Source organism: Delphinapterus leucas, chromosome 5, assembly GCF_059928025.1.
Source record: "Delphinapterus leucas isolate spDelLeu-1000000601 "Yukka" chromosome 5, BTC_Dleu_Yukka2, whole genome shotgun sequence".
Taxonomy (NCBI): domain Eukaryota; kingdom Metazoa; phylum Chordata; class Mammalia; order Artiodactyla; family Monodontidae; genus Delphinapterus; species Delphinapterus leucas.
Genome location: NC_143133.1, coordinates 64169880 through 64180950, shown reverse-complemented (window position 1 = coordinate 64180950; position 11071 = coordinate 64169880). Strand labels below are relative to the sequence as shown.

The 11071-nt window shown below is 37.5% G+C and overlaps 1 protein-coding gene across 6 annotated transcripts in view; it reads right to left on the bottom strand.

Moving 5' to 3' along the window:
• The window catches only part of UBE2K (ubiquitin conjugating enzyme E2 K), a 108800-nt gene that overhangs the window by 31555 nt on the left and 66174 nt on the right, over positions 1-11071 (bottom strand). For all 6 annotated transcript variants that reach the window (XR_016393261.1, XM_089911806.1, XM_022565662.2 and 3 more), the window contains 2 exons: positions 3621-3720; positions 323-451 (listed from right to left, as the gene is read on the bottom strand). Coding sequence is in view for 5 of the 6 variants with exons in the window: in XM_089911806.1 (XP_089767932.1) it covers positions 323-451; positions 3621-3720 (229 nt within the window). In the remaining variant the exon portion in view is untranslated. The remainder of the gene's footprint in view (positions 1-322; positions 452-3620; positions 3721-11071) is intronic.

The window sequence follows — 11071 nt, the reverse complement described above, 5'->3', positions numbered from 1 at the left end:
CTGTAGAAAAGAAAAGGGGACAAAATAAATAAATAAATAAAATCTCAAGGAAATATTTTTAAAATACTGCATCACCCACTGTCTTTATATTAAGAAACCACACCTTGTTTTTTCATTTTTAAGTTACCTTGCACTTCATAAAAAGAAGCTTCTAAAACCAATGACTGGAATCAGCCAAAAAAAAAAGATCACTGGTTTTAATAACAAAGTTTGCTTATCAAAATTAGATTTAGGGTATTTTTTTGAGCCACTTTTGTCAGCCAAGGATTTGCAGCAATAATTTAATGAATAAGTAAAAATCAACATGCCTTTATGTACTTACCCTATCAAAGCCCATAGCACATAGGTTTTCTATTTTTTTGGTGTATTCTGGACTAGAAACTGGTGCTCCAGCATACACATGTGCCCAAAGTCGAGCTGTCTGTTTGAACATTTCGGGATTTTGTTTGTACTATATGGGGGAAAAAAATTGATTGGCATGACAATGCAGTTATAATATTCAATATAGTTAACTCATGTCCTAATTGCCTAAAAACCTGATTTTTCTAAGTAAAATGTAAATAAATGTAGATTCAATTTTTAAAATGTGACTGATTCACTTTCCACTGCAAACACACTATGTCACTCAAGAAAAGACTGTTTAACCTGAAGCTGTGATTCACAAGTTGCACTGAGGAAAGAAAAACAAAAGTAACGTTTATCAACTTTAATCCCCAATTTCAACAAAGTAGCAGAAAACTAATACTAAATGGAGTTACTAGAGTTGTCTCTAAACACTGTGCAGTGGCAAACATTACAGAGATAAACAGAATTACTAGCTTCTAAAATTATGTGCACATTAATAAATGTAACCAACTTCTGTATCAATCATAGCTCAGGCTAGAATACAACTTGACTTTGCTGTTTTGCTAGAGCTGTATTAGTGTACAGGGATTTAAGAAAACCCCATATGCAAAGTCCTAACTTACAGCACATGTTTTGAGATGATTATGAACTCACCATAGAGTACTTTTCAAAAGGTAAGATTTTCCATATGCATTGGAAAGAAGTAAATTTATTCTCAAATATTCTGGGACTACCATTAATTAATAAAGCCAAGTATAAATTTAAAATATTAAATTCACTTTAATATTTCTTAAGATGTTTTATACACATTATATATTTCTATACATTAAAATGATAAATCTAGTTTCTACCATTATTAAAAGGAAATAAGTCAAACTACTGAACAGAGTTAGAAGAAAACTGAGTCCAACCTCAACCTTTGAGGCTCAGAACTCAACAGGAAATCAAAGCTGGAACTCAAGCCATGTTTCTGACTATCGAAAATGAACCAATAGCACATATATAACACGTTAAACCATAATTCTAAGCACTCTAAGGCAAATAATAGTAGAACACATTAACAAGGATATATACAACATAAGGAGTGATGAACTTTTCAAAGGAAAGGAAGAAGTTTCTAAGAGGAAATGTTTTCTTAGGCAGAGAGAAAATGGCAGACTGGGTGAAATGACATGTAGGAACGACACCATCTTGAACAGCGTGAGTTTGAAGAACAGTAAGAATTTAGGAGATGAAACTGGGTTTATAGACAGTTCAAATCATGGAGGAACTCTTCAAACTAAACAATTTGGACTTATCAAGTAGGTGATAGTAAAGCTACTAATAGGTTTTTAACAGTATAGTGAAATAAGATTTACACTTTATAAAGCTAACTGCTATCAGTGTAGAATATGAGGGAAAGAAGAGGCTGAGGTAAGGAGCTCCATCAGAGCAGTAAAATGAGAAATTTTTAAACATGTGAATTAAGTAATCAGAGAAGTATTACGACAGAGAGATACTGGGATACGAGAGAGAGACATAGAGAAGTACTCCAAGCCTGTGACTGGGATATATAAATAAGCTGATTATATTACAGAACGATGAACAGGTTCACAGGTTTAAGATTCTGCATTCAGTTTTGGGAATGCTGTACTAAGGTACCCATGGAATATTCATATAGAGCTCTCCACTTGCAAACAGGCTCTTGGGCTCAGGACAGAGGTCAAGCCTGAATATCGTTATCAACATACAGGTGGTAATATCAGCATGGATATGATCATCCAAGTGAGCGTATAAAATGGAAAGTGAAAGAAACAGTGTAAGAACTGAGAAAGTATATTTAAAAGGGAGGAGAGGTAATTCCTTGGTGGTCCAGTAATTAGGACTCCACACTTCCACTGAAGGAGGCATGGGTTCAATCCCTGGTTGGGGAACTAAGATCCCGCAAGCCATGCAGTGTGGACAAGAAAAAAAAAACAAAAACACAGGGCGGCAGAGTGGAGAAAGAAGAGAAACAACTGTAGGAAGTAGGAGGGAACAACCACAACTACGAAGATAGGAAAAGAGAATAGTATCTCAGAAGTCAAGAGAAGAAAAAATTTCTGGGTTAAAAAACAAAAATAACAGGGCTTCCCTGGTGGTGCAGTGGTTTAGAGTTTGCCTGCCGATGCAGAGCACATGGGTTCATGCCCCGGTCCGGGAAGATCCCACATGCCACGGAGCGGCTGGGCCCGTGAGCCATGGCTGCTGAGCCTGCGCGACCGGAGCCTGTGCTCCGCAATGGGAGAGGCCACAACAGTGAGAGGCCCGCATACCGCAAAAAAATAAAAAAAACACACAAGGCTCAATAAATCCTACTGGTTTAGAGCAGGAGTCCCCAACCCCCAGGCTGCGGACCAGTACCGATCCTCGGCCTGTTAGGAACCGGTCCACGCAGCAGGAGGTGAGCAGCGAGCGAGCAAAGCTGCATCTGCCGCTCCCCATCGCTCGCATCACCGCCTGAACCATCTCCACCCCACCCCCCACCCTCCACCACCGGTCCGAAGAAAAATTGTCTTCAACGAAACCAGTCCCTGGTTACAAAATGGTTGGGAACCACTGGTTTAGAGTATGGGTTGGCAAACTTTCTTAAAGGACCAGAAAATAATTATTCAGGCTTTCAGACAATACTGTCTCTGTCATAATTATTCAATTCTGCCACTTGTAGCTGTAAACAAATGAGGGTGGCTATGTTCCAATAAAACATTATTTACATAAACAGTCAGTCTGGCAGTAATTTGCTAACCTCTGCCTTGGAAATCAAAGATCACAACTGAAAAATATTTATTCCATTTGGCAATTACAAGGTTTTTGATAACCTTCACCATGCAACTACTCAGTGCCACAGTTGGAGCTGATTAACATTATCATGAGGGAAGGATCATCACTGAATTAAGAGACAGATAAATGGATACACACATGATAAAGCACATAAAGTAAAATGTTAATCATAGAATCAAGATGGTAGGTAGATATGTGGGTATTCACTGTGTAATTCTTTCAACATTGTGTTTTTGAAAACTTCATAATATGTTAGGAAAAAAGCATCTACCATATAAACAAACTACTGTGTTAAAAAAAAATCACAAAATTAGGTTTTCACTATTACATCTGATACAATAATCTCACAGCAAGAAAATAAACCATTTCCAAATTTACTTTCAATAGACGTATGCTTCTGTTCTGACCACTGCAAACCACTAAAGTAAACACTCATAGGTAAGTACAAGAAAGTCGTTCAAAAGCAGCTACCTTACCTGATTTGCTACTACTGCATCTTGTGGATCATCTGGTTCTGCAGCTGCCAGTAGTGCTTGCAATGACAATAATACCGTGCGGAGAGTCATCGCTGCTGCCCTGAAATTCAAAATAGGAAGATATCCCAGTTAAGAACACTTTGCATGACAAACCAAAATAGAGGTTTTCTGAATAAAACATGGAAACTACTGAAGCTAAAAATAATCTAGATTTTTATCTTAATCATATAATTAAGTCTTAGAAATTTGTAATTATATATCTGCCTACCTTTTTTTTTTTTTTTAACAACAAATGAGTCATTCTATTTCTTAAGACACCTCAAATTGCCCTTAATTGGCTTAGTTTTTTTCGTATTGCCCGTGTTGTTGACGTATCCTTCTGGTCAGCTTTATCTACTGACTTACTTTCTATCCATTTCTACAGACACAAACTAAAAATAAAGTGATAAAGTAACATGTGAAACTTCCTTTCTGTGCAATTCTAAAAACAAGATACCATCAAGCAAATATCCTTTATTTTCAAGAAAGCATAAAATTACTTGGAGGGCATTATGCTAAGTGATATGTCAGATAAAGAAAGACAAATACTATGTATGATAGCACTTAAATATGAAATCTAAAAAATAAAACTAGAGAATACAACAAAAAAGAAGCAGACTCACAGACAAAGACAACAAACTAGTGGTGAGCAGTGGGGAGAAAGAAGGAGGGAGAGGCAATATAGGGATGGGCTGTAAGAGGCACAAATTATCAACTATAAAATAAGCTACAAGGATATACTGTACAACATGGGGAATACAGCCAATACTTTATAATAATAATAAATATATATTATTTTATAAGTATAAATATAACCTTTAAAAATTGTGTATCACTATATTGTACACCTGTAACTTATAATACTGTATACCTGTAATTAACATAAAATTGTACACCTGTAACTTATATAATATTGTACAGCACCTATACTTCAATAAAAAATGAAAGAAAATTTAAAAATCATTCTATAACATTCTGAAAAGGGAAAATTTTTTGCTTCATATACATAATATTCATGCCTCTAAATGTGTTTATAAAGCAAATATTTATCTAGAAAATGGTATCTACCTAACCAAAAAGGACTCTTAGCATTTCTGTTAAAAAATTACTTGACCACTTAATATACAAATATTTCTGAATACAATAGTGAAATAGCATAGTAGTGAACTATTTTAAAAGTTGAAGATTATTTTTTAAGATGATCATATGGTTTTTATTCTTCAATTTGTTAATATGGTGTATCACATTGATTGATTTGCATATATTGAAGAATCCTTGCATCCCTGGGATAAATCCCACTTGATCATGGTGTATGATCCTTTTAATGTGTTGTTGGATTCTGTTTGCTAGTATTTTGTTGAGGATTTTTGCATCTATGTTCATCAGTGATATTGGTCTGTAATTTTCTTTTTTTGTAGTATCTTTGTCTGGTTTTGGTATCAGGGTGATGGTGGCCTCACAGAATGAGTTTGGGTGTGTTCCTTCCTCCGCAATGTTTTGGAAGGTTTGAGAAGGATGGGTGTTGGCTCTGCTCTAAATGTTTGATAGAATTCACCTATGAAGCCATCTGGTCATGGACTTCTGTTGGAAGTTTTTTTTTTTTTTTTTTTTTTTTTTGCGGTACGCGGACCTCTCACTGCTGTGGCCTCTCCCATTGCCGAGCACAGGCTCCAGACACGCAGGCTCAGTGGCCATGGCTCACAGGCCCAGCGACTCCGCAGCATGTGGGATCTTCCCAGACCGGGGCACGAACCCGTGTCCCCAGCATTCGCAGGTGGACTCTCAACCACTGCTCCACGAGGGAAGCCCTGCTGGAAGATTTTTAATCACAATTTCATTACTTGTGATTGTTCTGTTCATATTTTCTATTTCTTCCTGGTTCAGTCTTGGAAGATGATATCTTTCTAAGAATTTGTCCATTTCTTCCAGGTTGTCCATTTTATTGGCATAGAGTTGCTTGTAGTAGTCTCTTAGGATGCTTTGTATTTCTGCGGTGTCTGTTGTAACTTCTCCTTTTTCATTTCTAATTTTATTGATTTGAGTCCTCTCCCTCTTTTTCTTGATGAGTCTGGCTAAAGGTTCAGCAATTTTGTTTATCTTCTCAAAGAACCAGCTTTTAGTTTTATTGATCTTTGCTAATGTTTTCTTTGTTTCTATATCATTAATTTCTGCTCTGATCTTTACAATTTCTTTCCTTCTGCTAACTTTGGGTTTTGTTTGTTCTTCTTTCTCTAGTTCCTTTAGATGTAAGGTTAGATTGTTTGAGATTTTTCTTGTCCCTTGAGGTAGGCTTGTACTGCTATAAACTTCCCTCTAAGAACTGCTTTTGCTGCATCCCATAGGTTTTGTATCATTGTGTTTTCGTTGTAATTTGTCTCCAGGTATTTTTTGATTTCCTCTTTGATGTCTTCACTGATCTCTCCATGTGTTTGTGTTTTTTACACTTTTTTCCCCTATAAATGATTTCTAATCTCATAGCATTGTCGTCAGAAAAGATGCTTGATATGATTTCAATTTTCTTAAATTTACTGAGGCTTGATTTGTGACTCAAGATGTGATCTATCCTGGAGAATGTTCCGTGTGCACTTGAGAAGAAAGTACACTCTGCTGCTTTTGGATGGAATGTCCTATAAATATCAATTAAATCTATCTGGTCTATTGTGTCATTTAACTGATATAAATATCAATTAAATCTATCTGCTTCTATTGTGTTTCCTTATTAATTTTCTGTTTCGATGATTTCTCCATTGGTGAAAGTGAGGTGTTAAATTCCCCCACTATTACTGCGCTACTGTTGATTTCCTCTTTTATAGCTGTTAGCAGTTGCCTTATGTACTGAAGTGCTCCTATTTTGGGTGCATATATGTTTACAATTGTTAAATATTCTTCTTGAATTGATCCCTTCATCATTATGTAGTGCCCTTCCTTGTCTCTTATAACATTCTTTACTTTAAAGTCTATTTTACCTGCCTGATATGAGTATTGCTACTCCAGCTTTCTTTTGATTTCCATTTGCATGGAATATCTTTTTCCATTCCCTTACTTTCAGTCTGTATGTGTCCTTAGGTCTGAAGTGGGGCTCTTACAGACAGCATATATTTGGGTCTTGTTTTTGTATTCATTCAGCAAGCCTGTGTCTTTTGGTTGGAGCATTTAATCCATTCACGTTTAAGCTAATTATCGATATGTATGTTCCTATTACCATTTTGTTGATTGTTATGTGTTTTTTTTGTTTTTCTTTGCAGTACGTGGGCCTCTCACTGTTGTGGCCTCTCCCGTTGCGGAACACAGGCTCCGGGTGCGCAGGCCTAGCGGCCACGGCTCACAGACCTAGCCACTCCGCGGCATGTGGGATCTTCCCGGACCGGGTCACGAACCCGTGTCCCCTGCATCAGCAGGCGGACTCTCAACCATTGCGCCACCAGGGAAGACCATGGGTTTGTTTTTGTAGGTCCTTTTCTACTTGCGTTTCCCACTTAGAGAAGTTCCTTTAGCATTTGTTGCAGAGCTGCTTTAGTGGTGCTGAATTCTCTTAGCTTTTGCTTGTCTGTAAAGCTTCTGATTTCTCTGTCCAATATGAATGAGATACTTGCTGGGTAGAGTAACCTTGGTTGTAGATTCTTCCCTTTCATCACTTTAAATATATCATGGCACTCCCTTCTGGCTTGTAGAGTTTCTACTGAGAAATCAGCTGTTAACCTTATGGGAGTTTCCTTGTATGTTATTTGCCGTTTTTCCCTTGTTGCTTTTAATAATTTTTCTTTGCCTTTAATTTTTGTCAATTTGATTACTATGTGTCTTGGTGTGTTTCTCCTTGGGTTTATCCTGCCTGGGACTCTGCGTTTCCTGGATTGGGTGGCTATTTCCTTTCCCATGTTAGGGAAGTTTTCGACCGTAATCTCTTCAAATACTTTCTCGGATCCTTTCTCTCTCTTTTCTCCTCTGGGACCCGTATGATGAGAATGCTGTTGTGTTTAATGTTGTCCCAGAGGTCTCTTAGGCTGTCTTCATTTCTTTCCATTCTTTTTTCTTTCTGTTCCACAGCAGTGAATTCCACTATTCTGTCTTCCAGGTCACTTATCTGTTCTTCTGCCTGTTATTCTGCTATTGATTCCTTCTAATGTAGTTTTCATTTCAGTTACTGTACTGTTCATTTCTGTTTGTTCTTTAATTCTTCTAGGTCTTTGTTAAACATTTCTTGCATCTTCTCGATCTTTGCCTCCATTCTTTATGAGGTCCTGGATCATCTTCACTCTCATTACTCTGAATTCTTTTTCTGGAATTGCCTATCTCCACTTCATTTAGTTGTTTTTCTGGGGTTTTATCTTGTTCCTTCATCTGGTACAAAGTCCTCTGCCTTTTCATTTTGTGTATCTTTTTGTGAATGTGGTTTCCTTCCACAGGCTGCAGAATTGTAGTTCTTCTTGCTTCTGCTAAATGTTGAAGATTACTAAAGAACATGCCCATTTTCACCACACAAATTAGGTAATTCTAAACCAGTCTTTTTGAACTGGATTCCTCATTTTAACCACAGAACAGAGAAAATTACTAAGTATTTTCTCAATTTCCCCAAGGATAGTATATAAATAGTACCATCCTGGATGCTTAGGAAAAAACTTAATTTATTATCAACAACAAATGTCTTAAGGAATGCGCTTTCTTCAACTGGTAGCAGCAACATCACTTGGGAACTTCTACAAAATGAAAATTCTTAGCCCTGTCTCAGACCTACTGAATCAGAAACTCTGGGGTGGCTTAACAGATACTCCAAGTGATTCTGACGCAAACTAATTTTTGAGAAATACTACTTCAGTGCATTACAGCTTAAAGCGAGTTGAGAAAGGCTGTTCTAAACCAATATAATTAAACCAGTATCACAAACATGTCTATATTTTATCTACTAGAGAAAAATTACAATACAAATGGTTCTTAATCTAAAATGCTATCAGAATTGTCATTTATATTAAATTCCAGAAAATGCAAACTAATCTATAGTGACAGCGGATCAGTGGTTGCTGGGGAATGGGGGAGCAGGAAGGGTGGGAAGGAGCACTCACAAAGGGACACTCACTAGGAAACTTTTGTATATGTTGGTTATGTTCGCTATCTTGATTTGTGATAGCTTCATGGAGGTATCTGTGCATTTATCAAATTGTGCATTTTTAATGTGTGCAGTTTAAGATAAATCACACCTCAAAAAGCATTTTTTAAAGTTGTGTTTAAAAAAACAAAGCTATCAGAATAAAAAATTTTATTGATCAACTCATCCTTTTAGAGAAGCTACAGAAATAGGAAAAACTTTGGTTATGATGTTTTAAAATTAGGTGAAATGCTAAACTAGCATTGAAAAGAAAAGAAAATTTTAAAAACTTTTTAAACCACTACATAGTTACATGAAATGGAAAATTTTTTTTTTTTTGGCTGCACTGCACAGCACATGGGATCTTAGTTCCCCGACCAGGGATCAAACCTGCGCCCCCTGGATTGGAAACATGGAGTCTTAACCACTGGACTGCCAAGGCAGTCCTGTGTAATGGAAATTTCTAATTCTGAAACAGGGCTGGGAAAATAGAAATTATTTTTCTAGACTAAATTTCTAAATTTCCTAAGAGTGTGCACAACTTACTTTCAACCAGAAGTTTTAAAATCTTTAGAATGGACAATATTCTTTTAAGACAGTAATCAAAGCATAAAATTCCAAATTTAGTCCTTAAATGTTAATTCTTGTTCTACCATTCATTATCACTATTAACAAGATGAAATCTTTCTTAATTACTTACTTACTCTAACTTCATTTTGTATTTGGGTAATTGTACAGAGAATGTTTAAAGGCACATGCACATCAAGAGCTGCCCAGATATATCAACTTGAAGCTGACTTAAACCACTCAAAAAAGGACAAAAGTACAAAATATCACAGAAATAGGATATACAAAGCCGGCTACTCTAATATCCCAGTGGAATTAAGCATCCTGATTTAGAAATCTTTTTTTTTTTTGGCCACACCACGCAGCAGGCAGGACCTTAGTTCCCCAACCACGGATCGAACCCGTGCCCCCTGCATTGGGACCACTGGGCCACAAGGGAAGTTCCACAATTTAGAAATCTATAAAAATACTTTAAACGAAATATTAAGTTATATAATGTTTAACTGATCCCACATGATGCGTGGCACGGCCAAGAGAATAAATAAATAAAATTATTTCAAGGAAATGTATCTGAATATGGAAGAAAAATCTTCAAAGAGTATTTAATTGTATATACTAAAACAACTATTAAACTCAATAATTTTAATTTACAATAAAAACAAATATGTTTACAACTCAACAAGGCAATAAACATTATTCTTTACAACTTAATGAGCTCTACTATTTACAATAGCCAGAACATGGAAGCAACCTAAGTGTCCATCGACAGATGAATGGATAAAGAAGATGTGGCACATATATACAATGGAATATTACTCAGCCATAAAAAGAAATGAAATGGAGTTATCTGTAGTGAGGTGGGTGGACCCAGAGTCTGTCATACAGAGTGAAGTAAGTCAGAAAGAGAAAAACAAATACTGTATGCTATCATATATATATGGAATCTAAAAACAAAAACAAAAACAGAAACGGTTCTAAAGAACCTAGGGGCAGGACAGGCATAAAAACGTAGACGTAGAGAATGGACTTGATGACACTGGGAGGGGGAAGTGTAAGCTGGGACAAAGTGAGAGAGTGGGATGGACATATATAAACTACCAAATGTAAAATAGATAGCTAGGGTCCTGAACCAAGATGGCGGAATAGAAGGACGTGCTCTCCCTCTTGTGAGAACACCAGAACCACAACTAGCTGCTTGACAATCATCGACAGGAAGACACGGGAACTTACCATAAAAGATACCCCACATCTAAAGACAAAGGAAAAGCCACAAAGAGACGGTAGGAGGGGCGCAAGCACAGTAAAATCAAATCCCATAACTGCTGGGTGGGTGACTCACAGACTGGAGAACACTTATACCACAGAAGTCCACCCACTGGAGTGAAGGTTCTGAGCCCCACGTCAGGCTTCCAAACCTGGGGTTCTGGCAACAGGAGGAGGAATTCCTAGAGAATCAGACTTTGAAGGCTAGTGGGATTTGATTGCAGGGCTTCGACAGGACCAGGGGAAACGGAGACTCCATGCTTGGAGGGCACACACAAAGTGCTGTGTGCATCGGGACCCAGGGTAAGGAGGAGTGATCCCAGGGGATACTGAACCAGACCTACCTGCTAGTGCTGAAGAGTCTCCTACAGAGGCCGGGGCAGGGGGGGTGGGGGGTGGAGGGTGGTGGCTGTGGTTCAACGAGGGGACAAGGACACTGGCAGCATAAGTTCTGGGAAGCACTCCTTGGCCTGAGCCCTCCCAGAGTCCACCATTAGCCCCA